At 38.2% G+C, this 21,273-nt stretch overlaps 2 protein-coding genes and 1 pseudogene across 2 annotated transcripts; all 3 read left to right on the forward strand.

Moving 5' to 3' along the window:
• Positions 1-473: 473 nt before the first annotated feature.
• Positions 474-1,469, forward strand: TAS2R9 (taste 2 receptor member 9). Its single transcript, XM_029955543.1, has one exon. It carries the CDS (start codon positions 474-476, stop codon positions 1,467-1,469), a length of 996 nt encoding a protein of 331 aa, XP_029811403.1.
• A 1,888-nt stretch (positions 1,470-3,357) lies between these two features.
• Positions 3,358-4,292, forward strand: LOC115305304 (annotated as a pseudogene).
• A 2,111-nt stretch (positions 4,293-6,403) lies between these two features.
• Positions 6,404-7,342, forward strand: LOC115305305 (taste receptor type 2 member 7-like). Its single transcript, XM_029955544.1, has one exon. The coding sequence runs from the start codon at positions 6,404-6,406 to the stop codon at positions 7,340-7,342; it is 939 nt and encodes a 312-aa protein (XP_029811404.1).
• The last annotated feature ends 13,931 nt before the right edge of the window (positions 7,343-21,273 follow it).

A 21,273-nucleotide genomic window follows, 5' to 3' on the forward strand; every position in this document is an offset into this window, starting at 1 on the left:
AAAGATGCATTTGCACAAAATGGACCATAATTTGGGGGCACTTTGCAAGTCATTAGAGATGGTAATGTTGCCACATCTCCAAATAAAATTGGATCCATTATTTTCCAAGTAATTGATTCTTTCTTGAAGTTCCTGGTCAACAGCTTACATTCAAAGACTCCAAAATATACAGAACTTCACAGGAGAAAGATTATGCAAATCCAAGAAATCAGATCCATTCCTATTTGCATCTTAGAGGCTTTCAATCATCACTGCACACGAAAGACATGACTGGTCCATCAGTAAGTCTTCAAGTAGTTGTCACGCAGAGCAGATGTGGCTGTCTCACTTGGCAGGGTCATAGGCAACAAAGAGGACAGGAAAAGACAACTGCCCAGCAGGACCTAAGTGGCAGACTCAGACACCATCCTTCCCTGGTCGTCTGAAAGCTGATACTATCTTTGGCGATACCCCAAATTAGGAACGTTGCTGACATGCCAAGTACAGTGGAGGTAACATATTTGATCTTGATTGCTGGTGAATTGACTGTAGGAATTTGGGGCAATGGATTTATTGTACTGGTTAACTGCACTGGTTGGCTCCAAAGGAAAGATGTCTCCATGATTGACATCATCCTGGTGAGCTTAGCCACTTCCAGAATCTGTTTGTTGTGTGTGATATCTATAGATGGCTTTCTTTTGCTGCTTTCTCCACCCGAGTATGTTCGGAGCAAGATGATCAGCATTGTGGATGCTTTCTGGACACTGAGCAATCATTCAAGTGTCTGGCTCACGGCCTGCCTCAGCATTTTCTATTTACTTAAGATAGCCAACATATCCCACCCGTTCTTCCTCTGGCTGAAGCTAAAAGTTAACAGAATCATCTTGGGGCTTTTTCTGACATCCTTCCTCACCTCCATCATTATTAGTGTTTTTTTGAAAGAGTTCTCCTGGGAGCACCTCAACATCAATCCTAAGGAAAACAGAACTTGGGAATTCAAATTGAGAAACCCCCCAAGCAATTTCAAAGTGATTATGCTGAACCTGTGGGCTCTGGTCCCCTTTGCTCTTTGCCTAATCTCATTTCTCTTGTTACTTGTCTCCCTATTTAGACATATTAAGCAGATGAAACTTTATGCCACAGGGCCCAGGGACTCCAGCACAGAGGCACACATGAAGGCCATAAAGGCAGTGGTCATCTTTGCGCTCCTCTTCATTATGTATTATGCAGTTTTTCTTATAGTCACTTCCAGCTTCCTGATTCCTCAGGGGAAATTCGTGCTGATGTTTGGTGGTATTGTAGCCCTCCTTTTCCCATCAAGCCATGCATTCATCCTGATAATGGGGAACAGCAAGCTGAGGGAGGCCTTGCTGAAGGTGCTAAGGTGTTTGAAGGGCTTCCACCAAAGAAGGAGACCTCTTGTTCCACAGATATTCCTAAATGCAAAGAGAAAGAAATTAACACAAGATGGTCTCCCTTCTCCAGGGTGATTACATTCATTTGTTTAATTGTACACTGTTAGGAAATCATGAATAGCTATCATTATTCTACATTTTTCCCTTTGTGTTTCTTCACATTGTCATCTTGTTTAACTTTAAATCAAATGTTATCATTGGGCCACATGTATTTCCTTGTTTCCGCAAGAAAGATGAATCTAAATCCCACGCTAATAGTTCATATAATTGCCTAGAGGCATAGAGATTCTCCATTCTATCATATTCTAGTAAAAGCCTTGAGTTCCAAAAACAGAAGAATTTCAGGCAAACAGGCTGTGGGGAAGAGGTTTTAGACATATCAGCCCTTCCTATGAAATCGATCATAAAAAAACTGTACTTCATCTGAGCCAGAGGTCAGTTCTTATCTTTTCTCTTCTATCCCCTCCATTTCTAGAATGACTTGTCCTGATAAGGAAGGAAATAAAACACTAGTGAGATCCTCTCTAGGGTAAAAGAAATATAATGTAGGAAAAGAGATGTGATTTCAACAACATGTTTGACCAGGAAAAGGGATGGGGGTGCGCAGTTAGAGATAAGTATATCAAAACCACCTAGTTTTAGAGTCAATTCTCAAAGATTCTTTGGAATGTTTTCTCTGCCCTTCTAGACTCAAGAATATTTGACATGTTTCTTTGGGATTTTTTTTTCTCTCTTAGCATCATTCACTCTTCTATTCTGTTTCTGGTAACATTTTACAGATAACTAGGTTTCCTTAAATTATTAATTTTATGCTATCCTATTATGCAGTAGAAATAGGAAATATACTACATATGTTGTTTACATTATATAAGCACTTAAATACAAGAAGAAGAACCCTAGTTTTGTGATTTGTATTACTTAGATATAAATTTATTGTGGACTGGGTCCCCCAAGAAAGAATTAATTGATTTGATAGTAGAATTAGTCTTATTCCCTGGAAATATTATTTGGTTAACATTTTTTAAAATGTGATTGTCCCATCTGGAGAAATGACTACAATGGAGAATGTGAGATTATCAGTCTTATAAAAAGAGTCGATTATAAAGAGAATAATTTAAAGTGTGTTTCCTTAATTTTATATGAAAATGTTTATTATCCAAGAGACAACATTCTGGAATGAGCATTTCAAATGGGGATCATTTCCTGTATTAAATAAATGTAATGAAACTAGCAAATCTTTAGCATCTTTCACCTCTATTAAAAAACTGCATAGAGAGAAAATTTTTGTAAATATTGCCATGTGCCTGCCTGACTAATAACACTATAGCATTTATAATTAGACTGGTATCATACTATTTACATGAAATTGAAAATTATGATCCTCTGACTGAATGTTAATTTTCTGTAACCCAATTTTACTGATCATTTAAAAAACTAAACTTCATTTCCACTAGGAAATATGACTCTTGATTGGTTTACAATTTATGATGATGAAAATGAACTCTCATTTTCACATTGTGATTTTTATGGAACCCATGGGTTTTTTTGTTTTCTTTCTGTGGCTTCCTATTTGAAACTCAGTCCAAGAAGTTAAAGTATGCAAAACTCAATAGCAAGAAGCCTGTTGCAAATTCATGAAATACAATCTTTTTTAATTTGTATGAGAGCATTTTCAACCAAACATTTCACTTACCACTCACTAAAGGGTGATGATTATAATTTGCCCGGGCTCAAAACTAGTCAAAATGTTTTGAACAGCCAATTGATTTAGTTCTCACAAATGTAGAAGCCATCATATTTCAAAAGAGAGCTTGGTACTTCCAGAATGATGCCAAAATCCAAATAGTGAGTGAAATGAAAACATTATTCTGTGATTTGAAGAACTTATTTACCACCCTCCAACTGAGAATCTGTAAATTAGCTCATCTGTGATATCGGAAATCATGGTGTTCTCTCTATCAACATGCTCAGTACGGAAGATAACATCTTCATAATCATAATAATTGGAGAATTCATAATAGGAATTTTGGGGGAATGAATACATTGGACTGGTAACTGGATTGACTGGATTAGGAAGAAAAAGATCTCAACTGACTATATCATTCCCAGTCTAGCCATCTCCAGAATTTGTTTGCTCTGTAGAATGGTACTAAATGTCATCATAATGGTACTCTACCCAGATTTTTATGAAAATGTTAAACTACAATCCATCATGCGTATATTCTAGACACTTGCCAACTAGTTAAGTATATGGTTTGCCACCTGTCTCAATGTTTTTTATGTCCTCAAGATAGCCAATTTCTCCCACCCATTTTTGCTGTGGCCAAAGAGGAAGAATTGACAGAGTGATTCATTGAATTCTGCTGGGCTCTTTGGCTATTTCCTCCTTGGTCAGCCTTCTACTGGTAATGATACCAAATTATGATTATGAGTTTCATAAAATTGCAAAACATAAAAGTAACTGCCCGGAAATGTTCCATGTGAGTAAGAGTCAACACTTCAACTGGCTGATTCTCCTTATTAACCTGTTGGCAATTGTTCCATGCACTGTGTCATTGGTCTCATTTTTCTTTTTATTTTTGTCCCTATAGAGACATGTCAAGCAAATGAAACCCAGTATTATAGGCTGTGGGGATCGCAGCACAAAGAAAGGCCCATGTGGGAGCCATGAAAAGCATGACTTCATTTCTCTTCCTCCTTTTTGTATATTATGGGGCTTCTTTTTTGGCAACTTTTAGCCACCTTATGAACAAGAGTGAGCTAGTTGTGATGCTTGGAGAAGCTATAGCAATTCTCTATCCTTCTGGTCATTCACTCATTTTAATTATTAAAAATAACAAGCTGAGGCAGGCATCTATCTAGATGTTGAGATATGGCAAAACGGCCTCCATGATGTAAAATCTTAGCTTTATAAGTAAACTTGAAAACCAAACCTTGCTGCCTAATAAAAAATACATTCTCATTTTTTCAAGTTATCCTATTTATTTTGGGTACACATCATGAAGTGTTCTTGAGACCTATTGGCACGTGAATGTTCATATCCTTTCTGTGTCTCTACATCCCAGATTCTCATCTTAACTGTTTCCTCTGAGAATTTCAGAGCTCATACTTATTCTTTTTGCCTCTTCTCTGCAAAGGTTAGGCATGTCCTACCTGTAGTTTCTTTTAAAGTTTTACTTTGACCCATAGTAAAGAGCACTGAGCTGCACAACTGAGTGTTTTCATTTTTATCCCAATCACATATTTTTCATTGCTGACCCTTAATATTTCTGCCCTAATGGCTCTGTTGGGCCATTCCCTTTGGAATATTAACTAGGAACTCAGATCTTCCCCTGTCCCGTGTCTGGTTCAGTTTCCCAGTTATGTATCTCTATCCTCCCAAGTGAGTGCTGCTTTGGGTGGTCTCCTAGATAATATATTCTGGTGGACCTTTTTCTGGCACCTCCTATTCATTTGCCTCGAAATTAAATTTTTGTATGAACCACTTGCTGTTCAGGCAGCAAAGGATGGGAATAGAACTCATTCAAGCATGTCTGTCTAAGCGTATTCCTAGAAGATTCCTTCACAGTCTTGGTAAAAAGATGGGGCTAAGTAATATCAATCAGACTGCTTCTCTCAAGTTCCTTTCTTGATATGACCTGCAATGGTTCTTTTAACGCAGGACTTTAGAAACGCAATTAATTGAGAAGAAATTAACATACATTGTAGGATAATTACATGCTATTCCTAGAAAAGCAATGTATGCCCATAGCACACACAAAATAAATTACAAAAAAAATCATCATTTTACTGTGAACATCAAATCCTTCCTTACTAGAGTTGGACTGAAACACTTGATCTGGAACTTAGAACGTCTAAGTTCATGTCTGTTCCCGTCAAAGTTCAGGACTGTGCATATCAGCTCCTACCATTTGCTATGTCAAATGCTGGTCTGTTTCAATCTACTCATTTCCTTTTGTTATAACTAAAATATTAATTACCTGAAACATCAATTTTTCTGCATATGATGATATGAAATTCACCCTGTAATGTCCCAATATTTAGTCTTATGTATATAAACTTCATCAACTATATTTCTAATATCCTAGCATTTCAGATGCTATTTGTTGTATAAGACAGGAGAACATTAAAAAATTTTTTAAATATGGCATCACAAACTAAATGACCATTAAATGTCACTTGACTACTAAGACAATGCATTATTATATGAAAATTTGTGTATATAACTTTTCATCTGAACAGCCAATATAAATGAGCTAAAATCTTTTTTAGAACCAAATTATCTATATTTAGTGTTAAACTTTTTAAATTTCCTGAAACTCTATGGTTCTCAATGTTAACCCAAACTTTAGATTTTTAGTGGTAATCAATATTATCATGTGACAAAATGAAGATTCTGTCACACATTTTGATTTGGGCCCCTTTCCTATTTGTTAGAAAGTCTTCAGAGGTTAGATTTGCCAGATAAAATACAGGACACCCAACTAAATTTGAATTTCAGTAATCTCATGTGATTAGTATATACACTTAAAAATTATTTTTTATTTGAAATTCAAGTTTAACTGGGTGTCCTGTATTTTTATTTGCTGAAGCTAGTAGTCTTGCTGAGGTTACTAGTGGGCGCCACAGATTAACAAATCCAAAATTTACAAAACATAGCCTTAGAAAGTGCAGGATCATGGAAAAGAACAGGTCTAATTTGCATCCTAAAATGTAGCTCAGCCTAAATGAGCCAAGGTGGAAAAGTAAACCCTGCTGAAGATACAGGTTTTACATACAGGTGATACATGCAGTGACCAGGCCAGGGATTACCAATCACATTAGCTTCCCGAGACTAATAAGGGTTTAATGATGATAGCTACAGTCTTTGTTTATCATTCCCGTCTCCATCACAAGAGAGACTACAGTAAAAGAGGTAAAGAAAATTACAGCAAAATCTAAGAAGTAGGTGTACCTGTCTAACTACATCAGTTCAACTAGAAAAAGATTGGATATTTCTGTATTTTACCATGCCGGATAAAGTGGAGAGCATCTTACTGCTCATAGCAGCTGGAGAATTTTCAGTGGGGATTTTAGGGAATGTATTCATTGGATTGGTAAACTGCATGAACTGGATCAAAACTAGGAAGATTGCTTCCATTGATTTAATCCTCACAAGTCTGGCCATATCCAGAATTTGTCTATTATGTATAATACTATTAGACTATTTTATACTGGGGCTGTATCCAGATGTCTATACTACTGGTAAACAAATGAGAATCATTGACTTCTTCTGGACGCTAACCAACCACTTAAATGTCTGGTTTGCCACCTTCCTCAGCATTTTCTATTTCCTCAAGATTGCGAATTTCTTCCATCCCCTTTTCCTCTGGATGAAGTGGAGAATTGACAGTGTGATTCCTAGGATCCTGCTGGGATCCTTGGCCCTCTCTGTGTTTATTAGCCTTGTCGTCACTGAGAATTTGAATGATGACTTCAGGTCTTGTGTTAGGGTAAAGAAGAAAACAAATGTAACTGTGAAATGCAGAGTAAATAAAGCCCAATATGCCTCCATCAAGATCTGCCTCAACCTGTTGACGCTATTCCCCTTTTCTGTGTCCCTGCTCTCATTTCTCCTCTTGCTCCTCTCCCTGTGGAGACATACCCGGCAGATGAAGGTCAGTGCCACAGGGTGCAGAGACCCCAGCATCGAAGCTCACGTGGGAGCCATGAAAGCTGTCATCTCCTTCCTCCTTCTCTTCATTGCTTACTATTTGGCCTTCCTCGTAGCCACCTCCAGCTACTTTATGCCAGAGACTGAATTAGCTGTCATGATTGGTGAGTTGATAGCTCTCATCTATCCCTCAAGCCATTCATTTATTCTAATTCTGGGGAACACTAATTTAAGACAGGCGTCTCTAAGGGTGCTATGGAAAGTAAAGTATATCCTGAAAAGAAGAAATTGCTAACACCATAAATGGATCTGAAGACTATCATTTACTGGGATGAAGGAAAACATGATGTTTCTTACTTGTCTTCCACTCTTGCATTAATGTTGGTTTTATATGGTTAGTTACTCTTAAATATATGTAGTACGTCTATTGTTGTAGCTTAGGAAAGCTCACATAGAGATGATTTTGCCTCCTTTGTCTTTCTCCTCTTCTCTCTCTCCTCCCTTTCAGAGTTTTTTCTTTTAACAGTTTCAGAATATATAAAAGTTAATATCCTCATATTAACTGTCAGAGGAGAGAGCACTTTCATAGTTAGGTCTCTATCATTTCTCCAAATGCAAAATTGTACAACTAATTCAGAACAACTGTAATAGCATCTTCTTGTTATTTGCATCCATATGAAAAGCAGCTCACTCATCCCCATGGTCCTAGTTACCCTTTTTTCTCAGATCACCTGACTAGTCACCACCTTTGGAAAAAGCTCAGTATGGTGACAATCTTCATCAAAGTGTTATGCAATTCTATGAATATAGCAGAAATGAATACTGATTATTATCACAGTTAAGACATATATTGTGATTAAAATAAATACTGTCACAGCAAGTTCAAAAATTATTTTAGACTGTAGATGAATGAAAGAAAGATACTCATCTGTGTGAGAGCAGGAGAGTTTATATAAAACAACGCTGGCTTAAAAACAAAAAAAAATTATTGCTTATTGAAGTATACTTCTCCATAAAAGAGACATGTACATTTGCTTTTAGCAGACTAGGACTACACCAGAAACTGATTGTCATGATACCCTTATAAAATGAGATCTTCGATCAAAAACTTATACATTGGGGCACCTGGGTGGCTCAGTCGGTTAAACATCTGGCTTCGTCTCAGGTCATGATCTCACGGTTTGTCAGTTCCAGCCCCATCAGGCTCTGTGCTGACAGCTCAGAGCCTGGAGCCTGCTTCAGATTCTGTTTCTCCCTCTCTCTCTGACCCTCCCCTGCTCGCGCTGTCTCTCTCCATCTCTCCAAAAAAATAAAAATAAAAAACATTTAAAAAAACTTATGCATTGAGATGTTAAAATGTCAAAACTGTTAATGGAGTCATCGATTCAATACAGATCATCTCTACATGCCAGGAGAATACTACTTGAGAAATTTCAACAAAACCACATCCTTTATGTTGCAGAGTGATTCACGCCGTTACTAATCAGCCTAGAGTAGCCATAACCTTTGTGTGTAGAAGAGCAAATGTTTATAAATATTCTCATCGATAAATTTGGTAGAAATAAAAATTGCTTCCACATGAGTTTCATGCGTTAATCTTCTCTGAATCTGACAGTGCAAGATAGACATTGATTAAGCGGATAGGTTTAAGAACATTTATATTGATTGCCTTGTAAGTTAAAGAAACAATAGAAAATTAGATGCATAAACCAAACCCTACATTCTTTTCAATATTGATTTAAGAAGTACCTGTCCCCACCACCCACCTATCCAGAAACCAATTTATTTAGATTTATTAGCCATGGGAACAACAACAACAACAAAACCCTGAGGGTTAAGGGAAAGCTTGAAAAATTCATGCTTGATGTCTTCATACTGTAGACCCTAGAAACATGATCATCTACTTGCATTACAAAAATAACACTTCAATATTCAATTTCTCTGTGAATAACAGTCAGGCAAAGGATACTAAGGTGGAAACAGAAGCCCTATTAGAAATCTCTTACTATATGTAACTTCTACTTACTGGCATACCGAGGATGAAAGTCATGTAGCTAAAACAAGTGGTTTATTTTCTGAGATTATATTAATTCTAAAAAATTATGCAAAAATGATAATATCTCAGAGTTTAAAGAAGTATTTGTATTACTTCTTTTACTCCCAGTGCTTGGAGTAGAGTTCTTTAGGCTTACTCTAAAAGAATGTAGCAAACTGGTTACATAGAGTGCAGACAAATTCCTTCCTTTTTTTTTTATGTTTATTCATTTTTGGGGGGGCAGGTGTAGAGAGAAGAGGGGGAGACAGAATCTGAAGCAGGATGCAGGGCCTGAGCTGTCAGCACAGAGCCCCATGCAGAGCTCAAACTCGCAACCCATGAGATCATGATCTGAGCCAAAATCGGACACTTAACTGACTGAGCCGCCCTGGTGCCCTTTCCTTCTTATTTTTACTCCTTGTTTAATAAGTACATATACACTCACACATTGAATATCTGAGTGTTAGGTATGACCCTGGATGCTGTAAATGCAGATGAAATGTGATAAAGTCCTTGCTCTCAGGTGATGTGTAATCATGGAAAACATAATGGAAGACAGATAACCATTGGGTAAACAAACTCATGGTTTGTTTCACGCATGTTTGACTCAAGCCATGACTGATGCAACTGAGAATAACTGGAGGAGAGGAATCGCTCTATACAGTGTAGTCAGAATAAAATACATAAAAAATAAAATAAAATCTTTTCATAAGGTGGTACGCCTTCTCCTAAAACAAAATTTTATATTACAATTTATACCTGTCTGAGGTATTTGCAAGGAAAATATATTTGAGAGACAGAGAGAGACAGCACAAGCAGGGGAGGGTCAGAGAGAGAGGGAGATACAGAATCTGAAGCAGGCTCCAGGCTCTGAGCTAGCTGTCAGTGCAGAGCCCAACATGGGGCTTGAACTCACGAACTGTGAGATCATGACCTGAGCCAAAGCCAGACACTTAACCAACTGAGCCACCCAGGCGTCCTGAAAAGATTTATTTTAATGTGAGCAAGCCGGCAGTTCCTCCCAGTGGGCTGGGAACAGCTTTTTTGGATGATACTGAAGAGCAGAAATGGGGAATAGAGAGCTCTGAACTGAAGATCGTATTGCTGAGCGTGTGTTTAACTAGTAAAGCCAGGTTTTGGTATCTCCTTCTAAACACAAAGCAGGGCATTTAATGGGTCATTTGTGAATGTCCTTACCTGTTCACTCATTTTAAATTATGCAAAACTATTGATCTGGATATAAGACCATGAGCTTTGCTGCCCAGTATTTGGATTGAAATGATAGTAATGCATTATCTAGTAAGTTACTGTCAATTATGTTTAATGCCTAGTGTTATTATGAGGCATGTTGGTTTTTGTTTTTTTGTTTTTACCCCTATGCTTTCAGTAAATAATGGAAAATTGGAAAAGATCACAGTTACAGCTCCCACCCTGCTTGCAGGTAGAAAGAAAGCTCCTGCTTATTCTTAAATCCGCCAGGTCACTGTCAAATGTTTCCACCCTCAGGTTTAGGTATCATCATATATTTTGCACTGTGAAAGGTACCCAACCTCATCCGTAGAACGATTCCATTCCTTCAGAAATTGTATGTCAAGTCTATCAGGGTACTGAGAATGCCAGCACAACCAGAGATTAATTCCACTTCCAAGGAGGTCAGTTCAAGGTCTGATTTCAGAACTGAACTTGGCAGGGCACATGGGAATAAATAGAATTAAACATGTTGACTTTGTGTCTGTTATTTTACCTGTAAACTCTTCATTAAGACTATTACTAAAAGCAAATGACTTATATATTCTTGATAGAAATATCCACTAAAACCTTTATTGTTATCCTCACCTAATTTTATAGTAGGCCTTTGGAAGCCACCTCATGTACATGTGTGAGTCCCCATAGGTACAACCAAATATGGACCCTCAGAGAAACAAGATCTTTTAGGTTAAGCACAGTTCCTAAACTGTCTACTTGGAGCCCAACCGAGAGAGGCTTTCCTGTAAAAGCTCTTTCTGTTGATCTCCGTTCCGGGGCTTTGGAGGTGGATGGAATACTGATGTTGTAATTAACAGAAGTATGCTCATTCATTTAGGAAATCTGCTAAGTAAATTTTCATGCTGTATTCGTTTGCTGAGGTTGTGTAACAACGCACTGCAAACAGAGTGACTTCAACAACAGAAATCTACTTCCTCACCGTTCTAGAGACTAGAAGTCTGAGAAGAAGATGTTGGTTCAGTCTGACGGCTCTGAAGACATCTTTTCAGGCATCTCTCCTAGCTGCTGGTGGTTTGCTGGTAGTCTTTGGTGCTCCTTAGCTTCTGCTATGTCACCCCAATCTCTGCCTTTATCTTCACATGGTATTCTCCCTGTATATGTGTGTGTCTGTCGAAATTTCCCCTACTTAGGTATTAATTTTTATTGTTTCTGGTTACTTTTCTCTCTCTCTCTCTCTCTCTCTCTCTCTCTCTCTCTCTCTCTTTAAATGGAGGTGTAGAGTCGCCTGGGTGACTCAGTTAGTTAAATGTCTGACTCTTGATTTTGGTTCAGGTCATGATCTCATGGTTTGTGAGTTCGAGCCCCCCATTGGGCTCTGTGCTGACCAGAATCCTAGCCTGCTTGGGATTCTCTCTCTCTCAAAATAAATAGATAAACCTTAAAAAATGGAAGTGTAGTTGACATACAACATTATATCAGTCTCAAGTGTACAACATAGTGGTTCAACATTTATATACATCATGAAGGGATCACCCTGATAAATCTATTTACCATATTATTGTTACATATTATTAACTGTATTCCTTATGTGTACATTGTATCCCTGTGTTTTATTTCTTTTATAAATGTATGTTCCTACCTTTTTAATCCTATTTTGCCTATCCTTCCCCCACGCCCCTCTGGCAACTACTGGATAATTTTCTGTATCTGATTCTGTTTCTGTTTTGTTTTGTCTGTTCATTTGTTTTGTTTTGTAGAGTCCACATATAAGTGAAATCATATGGTATTTGTCTGTTCTGTCAGACGTACTTCATTTAGCATAATGGAGGTCCATTTGTGTTGTCACAAATGGCAAGGTTTCCTTCTTTCTTTATGTCCGAGTAATATTTCATTGTATCCATATACCACATCTTTTCTATCCATCCATCTGCTTGCATATCTTGGCTACTGTAAATAATACTGCAATGAATATATGGGTACATGTATTTCAAACTATTTTAGTATATGAAAACTAAATTTTCAAAATAATATTTTTATTTTCTTTGGATAAATATCCAGAAGTGGAATTGCTGGATTGTATTGTAGTTTTATTTTTAATTTTGTAAGGAACCTCTATGCTGTTTTTTATAGTGGCTGCACCATTTTGCATTCCCATCAATGGTACATGAGTGTTCTCTTTTCTACATATCTTCACCAACACTTGAGCCATAACTTGTTACATATGCATTAAAGGACTTCCAGAAATCAAGAGGGTTTACAAGTAACTCTCTGTGTCTGAGCTGAGAAAAGGGTATGTGTATTGGTATCTGAAATTGGCAAAGTCCATCACTGGTCTCAAGAATAAAATTGTTTGCTTTGTAATATTGGTGGTAGTTAAGTCTTCACAAAATTATTAAAATCAGAACTACCTGTAAAGCTGCATGAGACAGAACAGTTGGAGTCCAATTAGGGTTTTGTATTTCCAAACCTATCCTTCTTGTCCCCTAAGAACCGTGGCCCTAGAAAGAAAACAAGAGCCAGGGCATTAATGCTGATGACTTTATTGATGATTTGAAGTTGGAGAAAGGAAAGGCCAAGTATACATCACTGAAAAGTCCATGGTGGCCAGTTGATCTCTATCAATTTCTGAAACAAAGAGAAGAATTTTAGACAGAAGTATTCATTTTGGCTGGGACATTATCTATGCTGATATTTCTACTAGTGGGTAGTCTCATTACAAGACATCATGTTAAGAGAGAGACAGAGAGAGAGGAAGGAGGAGGACATGATAGGAGGAGGCCAGGAGAGAGTAAAGAAAAGGGAAGAGAAGAGAGAAGAGGGAAAGGAAAGGGGATTCAGGATGAAGGTAACAGCTGTTCTTATGAGAATGGGGGAGACATTTTTATGGGTGTGGGTGAGGCAAGGAGAATTGCAACAAAGACAAGAAGTTCCAGAGGGATTAAAGTCAAGATTTAAATGAGAGAACGGAACATAAACAAGAAGAGAGAATTCAGAAATTTAAAAAGAGAAAGTCACTAGATTAGTGAATAAGAATACAACTGATACCTAGGGATCATGGGAGGCCCTCTTCCGTTGGTTTTCCTTGTCAACGGCGACCACGCCAACCACGCCAACCACGCCAACCACGCTGGTTACCTCTTGCATGCTGGTCTCTCCAGACACCAAAGCCACCATGGCTACCATGGCTACCCAGGCGACCTTGGATTATTTGGCCACTTGGACCACCTGGGACATGTAGGCCACCTCTGCTATATGCGCTTCCCAGGCCTCCTTGGTTGTAAGGCCTGTGCTGATAACCATCGTCTTTCTTTCTATCTTTGCCCATCTTGCCACTCTGATCTCCATTTTCTCCTTGGGGTTTGACTTGTAATTCTTCTCTGATTTTTTTGAGTAATTCAGTACCTACTTAGGCAAGAGAACACAGATTCAGAAAGGAACAAGTCAAAAGAAACATTAGCCACAAACTTATATAAGGCAAGTAGGATCTACCAGAGCCTAAACATAGATAGAAGTAATGTATTACTATTTTCAGTGGGACTAGGTAATGACCAGGGCCCAGAGAAGGGGCAGAAGAGAAAGGCAGAGAGATCCTAGCCTCCTCAGAATGTACATTCTTAACAGCTCTTGTCTGCCTATTTGCCACTCTCCCCCTTTTTAATGCTTCTGCTTCATCTATTTTGCCATCTATTCTCAACTGACCATGATATACAATCATCTATAATCGCCAGATATCTCATGATTTCTGAGAAAAACTGCCAGACAGATTCACTGTGTTTCCTTCCAGATATGCATGATATTTTGACATGAATCTGTTGGACAAAAGGAAATTATCAGCAACGCTGTTCACCCCTCTAGCATAGCAATCATGGAACACCACTCTCCCCTTTCCTCTATCACCTTCTACAAATTGTTAAGTCTATGGAAAACAGAAAGTACAAATAGTCTATGGCCATACCACCCTGAATGTGCCCGATCTCGTCAGGAAGTACAAATAAAGCCCGCCCTATATCGTTTCCTTTTGCAAATTTCTGGTCCTATAATTGAGCCCAAGGCCCCATCATTTCTCTCTCTCTCTCCCTCTCTCTCTTTTTTTAAAAATTTGTTTTTAGTAATCTCCACACCCTACATGGGGCTCAAAACTCAAAACCCTGAGATCAAAAGTTGCATGCTCTACCGACTGAGCTGGTTAGCCCTGCCCCCCCACTTTTTAAAAGATTTTATTTTTAAGTAATCCCTCACCATCTCTTGTATCAACTTTCAGTAATTGCCTCATAATCTCCTGGCTGTCATTCTTCTAATCATTTTCTTCAGGTTTCAACATATATTTTATTGCATGCCCATATACTATATTGCACCTTCTGTCGGGTGCTAAGATTCCAAACTCAAAACACACAGTCTGTGCTCTCAGGCTGCGTACTTCTCAGTGTTGTCAGATCCACTAAGAAATTGCTGTGTTGCTTTTCTTGTTCAAAAATCTTTTAGTTGCCCATAGCAAAAATTAAGTTCAGTTCACCATTTATAACACCCTTCACAAAATGAAGTTAGCCCACGTCTACAGCTCTATCTTCCTATATTCACTTCAACCTTACTGATTATTTAGTGTTCCTAGATTATTGCAAATAGCATATGCATAGATTTAGCACTGCATTTCATTCTGCTTTCCCCCACTCCTCCAGTCTCCACGGTCCAGATTACAAGGCATTGATCTCCTCTATGAGGCTGTCCCTTTTGTCTACTGTTCTCAGCTTCCTTAAGATCTTATTTTGCCGCTTTTCTGATCATGATCATATGTCCAAGTTCAATCTTTCATTAGAGCCTGTGTTCCTTAAAGACAGGAACAATATTTCATTTACTTTTTTGTCCTTGGTACCAAGTACAGGATCCTGCCATGGTTAATGTTAAGTAGTGGATTTTATTGAATCAATGTTGGGGTAGGACATGTGGATAATTAAAGCACTTCTTTGGGGAATCTTCAAATACACATGCTCCTACAAAGACAACCAAGGCCAAGTATCTGAAGCAAGAAAAAGTCAGAAGGAAAACAGTGATCACATTGTCTAGAACTGAGAGAACTCTTAAATTTAAAGCAAGTTATTGGGGTGCCTGGGTGGCTCAGTCGGTTAAGCCTCCAACTTTGGCTCAGGTCAGATCTCGCGTTCGTGGGTTCGAGCCCCGTGTCAGCTCTGTGCTGACAGCTACCTCAGAGCCTGGAGCCTGCTTCCAGTTCTGTGTCTCCTTCTCTCTCTGCCCCTCCCCCTCTCATGCTCTGTGTCTTCTCTATCAAAAATAAATAAAACATTAAAAAAAAACAAATTTAAAGCAAGTTATTTCCCCCTGCCTATTTTTTTCTTTTGGTCTTTGATGCTCCTTCTGCAGTGTGGAACTAATAAGATTAAACTATAGAGTACAATGGTTGAAAAAGGAACTTTTCAAGGGTAAGCATGATATTTTTAAACTAAAAATCACAGAAATTTTGGATTAAATTTATCACCCAGATTGTTTTAGAATAAGTTTAGAAAAACTCTAAATAAGTTGATTGAATTCAAAACAACTTGGGACATTTCATTTTCCTCTTGAAGGGCTTCATCAAAGAAAGAATTTTAAAAAATGAGGTATGAAATGACATCATAACATGAATGGAAGGGTCATTGACAACCTAGGAACTGGAGGAAAAAGTCACTAAACTTGTAAAGGTTTTTGTTAAGCAACAAAATTTTGGGTTGATATTTGCTCAGTTTTGCCACTTCTTTGGTGGCATGCCATAATTCATTAGCTTCCTCATGTACTCTGGTCCCTTCTTATCCTCCCTTCGACACACACTCCCACCCAAATTGGAATTGACTTCTATTTTTTCATTTGAAGTGTGTACAGCAGTTTCAAATTTCACCTGCTCTGAGAAAACTTATCATTTAAACTGGGATCAAAGCTTAATAACAAAGGAATTAAATATTAGAGCTGTAAATAAATAAGGTGTAATGGTAAGGTCACAGATGGAACAGCAATAGTACTTTGTTAAATTACATGGTATCTTTATGATTCAAATTAGTTAAATGTCAATGGAGATGATTCCCTTACAAATGTAAAGCATTTGTGTTATTCAATCATTAGCCATTGGTTGTAGAGGGATTCAGGAAAAAAACATTTAAAATGAGTAAGGTGTCCTGTTCTGCCAACAGTCAGCACTATTTACATCTCAGACACAAGAGATTGCAATGTGAAAAGGAAGGAGTCCCTCTCTAACCATATGACTGAGGACCACGGAGATCTGTGGGCTTGTTATTTCTTTTTGCATCTCTCTAGATTCAATTTTGAGAGCTTTTCAAAAGACAAAACACTAAGCAGAGAGAAAACACAAGATAAACTGTGAAGCAAAAAAGAAAGGAACACATGCTTGAACAAGGATTTACCTAGGTCTTCAAAAAATCCTTCAGAAACAGTATCTAGGATTTAAAAGAAAACAATTAAGAAAAAGAAGATGTATTTAAAAACTCTGGCTATACATTTGTAGAAAGACAAGTCAGTTTAGTATAAGAAGTTAAGAAAATGCCTAAGAGTTCTCAAAATAATAATAATAATAATAATGATAATGATAATAATAATAATAAATTTGGATACAAGGGACCAACATTTCCCAACTGGAACCTTAGTTCTAACCACTGGTTCTGAAGCACAGATGACAGTCATATATTTTTACTAATATTGCATTATATGTAATGAAAGGAAGAGTCTCAAGGGTTATAGACCAAACAGAGATTATGCGACATCTAGCAACAGAAAATTTGTGATACTTGAGGCAGGCAGAGTAAAACAGTTCCCCAGGAACTCCTTAACGTCTTAATGTTAATGCTTAGCTGGAGGGAAAAACAACCTTAGTTTGACAATAGCTTGGCCTCCAGTATCCTGGGGCATCTTCTTTAGCCTATGAAAGTCTCATTGGAAACGTCCCCTGGACCTTCCCTCCCCCAGCTCCATATAGTATAATTTTTTTTTTACTATTTTATTTATTTCTGATACAGAGAGAGACAGAGCATGAGAGGGGGAGGGGCAGAGAGAGGAGACACAGAACCGGAAACAGGCTCCAGGCTCTGAGCTAGCTGTCAGCACAGAGCCTGACGCGGGGCTCGAACCCACGAAAGTGAGATCTGACCTGAGCCGAAGCCGGAGGCTTAACCGACAGCCACCCAGGCACCCCTCCATATAGTATATATACCAGTCTCTTTTCATGGTCCCAGAGCAGCTCTTCCTGCCCATGGGTCCTGCTCCTGTACTTTAATAGAATCACCTTTTTGCCCAAAAAAAAAAAAAAAAAAAAAAAGAAAAGAAAAGAAAAGAAAAAGAAAGAAAGAAAAGAAGAGAATTGAAAAGAAGAGAAGAAAAAATTGGGGAACTGACAGCATCTACAGCCATATAGCTCACTGTCCACAGTAACATGACTTTACTATTCCAGGAAACTCTTGCCCAGAAAGATATATGTTTCAAACATTTATTATTTATCTCAGGAACTTGCCCTAAACTCTTTTAAACTAACATTAATCTGTTCAAGTTTTTGATGGCATCAATTGCTTGGTCTCCAAGACTCTTTTCGCAGCACTTCAGTGCACATGCCTCCTAAACTCGTAAGTCAGGAGACTTACTCATTCCTAATAAAAGCGCTCCTTGAGCCAGAACCTAGAAACTTATTTTTATTTTATTTCTTTTTAAGGTTTATTAATTTTTGAGAGAGATAGAGTGCAAATTGGGGAGGATCAGAGAGAGAGGGAGACACAGAATCCAAAGTAGGCTCCAGGATCTGAGCTGTTGTAAGGATGCAGGTCTGATGTAGGTTTCCCCTCTGACCTTGAAGGCCAGCTAACACCATTAACATTTCTGAGGGCGGGCCTAAAGATGACGGTTAAGACTAGTCACGCCCTACGTGAGGGTCCTGGGTCCACTCTGTAATTGGTTAAAGTTACTGTCAATGATATGATGCTATATTGATTGGACCCCTGTACCTGTGTCACAATTTCCTGTAACTCCCCCTTCCCAAACGCATAAAAGGCCCTGCCCCGCCACGTTTGGGGCTCGCTCCACGTGGATCCAGTGTGTTGTTGAAGTCTGTGAGCCCGAGTTTAGGCTGGCTGGGCCTAAATTCGTAATAAAGCCCTTTGCTTTTGCATGCGTCATTCAGTCTCCCAGGTAATCTCTGGTTTCTTGGAGCAATATTAAAATCTGGGCACAACACTGTCAGCACAGAGCCAGAAGCAGGGCTTGAACACATGAGACATGAGATCATGACCCAGGCCATTGTCAGACATCTAACCAACTGAGCCATCCAGGTGCCCCTAGAACCTTATTTTTGAAGATCCCAACTTTCCTCTCAGAAGCACTCTGCCTTACCAAAGTAAGAATAAGCTCATCTTTGCCCTAATGACATTATTTGGGTGGTCTTTTGGGGCATCCTCCCTTTACCAATTTTTTAAGCTATATTTTACTAGTAAGTTATTCAACATTTTGATAAATGTTTTATGCAATACTCAGAGAAACAGAGCACTGCACTTTACTGGACCATAAGGCTGCCTTTGGGAAGTGGGTGGAGTAGGGACAGAAGTCAAGAAACAAATTATTTCAGTTGAGTAAGCCTCCAGCTTCAGCTCAGGTCATGATCTCAAGGTTCATGGGTTCGAGCCCCATATTGGGCTCTGTGCTGACAGCTCAGAGCTTGGAGCCTATTTTCGATTCTGTGTCTTCCTCTCTCTCTGCCCCACTGCTGCTGCTCTCTCTCTCTCTCTCTCTCTCTCTCACACACACACACACACTCTCTCTCTCTCTTAAAAATAAATATTAAAAAATATTTTTTTAATTAAAAAAAAATCATTTCAGAAACAAAAAGAGACGGAGAGAAAAGAAATTCATGTGTTGAATAAGGATATTAACTTGAAAATATTAACATACTTAAAACAATTCAAAGTCATTTCAGATGAAGTAAAAGCTAAAAGAGAGGTCACAGGATGAGGTAAAAAGATCATGGGCTTTAAAATCTGAGGAGGCTGAGTAGTACAGCTTTGTCACTTTCTAATTATGTAAGTTCTGCTGAGTATTTAATTAAGCTCTGAAGTTTTGGTTCAAATATAAACCATGAGTAATAATATCTACTTCAAATTGTTGGCCGTGAATATGAATGTATGACACCAGACAAACTAAACTCCCAGTATACACTATAAAAAAAATCTTTCCTTAGATTTTGCTGTTATTTCCCACCTAATATCCAAACTACAACAGAATATATACCTTGATGCTCAAATATTTTTACTATAAAATATCTTCTTATAGATCCTGATTAAAGTAATCAATTAGAATGTCATGTATTTAGTATTCCCATTTTCTTGACTTAGTTTGCTTCTATTTAATGACAAAGCATTTAATAAGAAAATTTAAAAATTTAAAAAAATTTTTTGTTTTTTATTTGTTTTTGAGAGAGAGAGAGAGAGAGAGAGACAGCCTGAGCAGGGGAGGGTCAGAAAGAGAGGGAGACACAGAATCTGAAACAGGCTCCAGGCTCTGAGCTAGCTGTCATCACAGAGCCTGATGCAGGGCTCGAACCTATGAACCATGAGATCATGATCTGAGACGAAGTCGGACGCTTAACTGACTGAGCCACCCAGGCGCCCTGAAAATAAAATTTTATTTCAATTTCTAATCCTTTATTTTATAAGAGGTCTGATATCTGGATGTTTGCAGTCACTTAAATATCTGAATTTTTACTTTATATCTGGATATTGGTGCTGGTAAGATATGCCATCCATCTTCTTAATTTAAAAAGAGCCACAGATGGATAAATAATCAACCTTTCTCTTTTATAATGTATAAATTCCTCTATCTTTGTCTGAAGTTATCCTTTTCTAGGAATTTCTAGATTGACTATAAATGCATGCCTGCCAAATGGTTCCTTAACTAGATCTGTAAGTATTTTTTTTTAAAGTAATATAATGGAGACAAGAATTAATAGTGTTGAAATAAGGAAAATGTAATACAAATTGTCAATGTTTTTCTTTTCTTAATGTTTATTTTATTTTAGAGCGAGAAAGAGAAAAAAACACACAGGTGGGGAAGGGGCAGAGAGAGAGGAAGAGAGAGGATCTGAAGCAGCTTCTGTGCTAATAGCAGAGAGCCCAATGTGAGGCTTGAACTCACGAGCCACGAGATTATGATCTGAGCCAAAGTCTGACACTTAACCGACTAAACCACCCAGCACCCCAGTTCTCAATATTTTTAAGTGGTCGAGTGTTTGGTGTCAAGGAAATGAGGTATCTAGATGAATTACAGAATTTTCACTCAGTTTGGATGATCTATTTCACAAAAACAGAGAGAATAAGTGAAAGCCCATAATTCTAAACCCAGCAAAAGGTCACATCATAAAGCTATTGGCTTGGGACTTAGGCCCAGGTTCTCTGAGAGCTATTTTCTCTCTTTGTCTATTCTCTGCATATAAAGTACACACTTCATTTCTGAGAAAGTTGAATTCAATGTCACTCTTTTTCATGAATCTTAACCTCATTCTTGTATTATTATGCTGAGAGACACAGAGACCAAGCAAGACCACTGAAGCCGAATTAAGGGCATCTTTATTAGGGGCCGGGACTGCACAGAGTGAACACAGAACTCTAAATGTGCGGCCCGAGCCCAAGGACTCAGGGCTTTTTATATCAGCAAGCAGGCAAGCGGGCAGGACAGAAGCAGAATTGAGTGGTTATTGCAAAATGGCTACAAGGTGATAGAGAGTGGCCCTTATCCTGGTATGTAGGACAACATTTGTTATTTTGAAGGCAAGGTTTAGGGTTTTGGGGAATTTCAAGGGAATAGCCATTATCTCAAAGACAAAGTATGCAAACTGTGGCATAAGTAACCATTAACAGGGACATTAACCCTAATCTTTTTACTTGTTTGGGTTTTTTTTCCTTGCAAGTGAGGATAGTTATGTAGCCCTCTGAGTACAGGCCCAGAAGGTA

This window comes from Suricata suricatta, chromosome 10 (assembly GCF_006229205.1).
Source record: "Suricata suricatta isolate VVHF042 chromosome 10, meerkat_22Aug2017_6uvM2_HiC, whole genome shotgun sequence".
Taxonomy (NCBI): Eukaryota; Metazoa; Chordata; class Mammalia; order Carnivora; family Herpestidae; genus Suricata; species Suricata suricatta.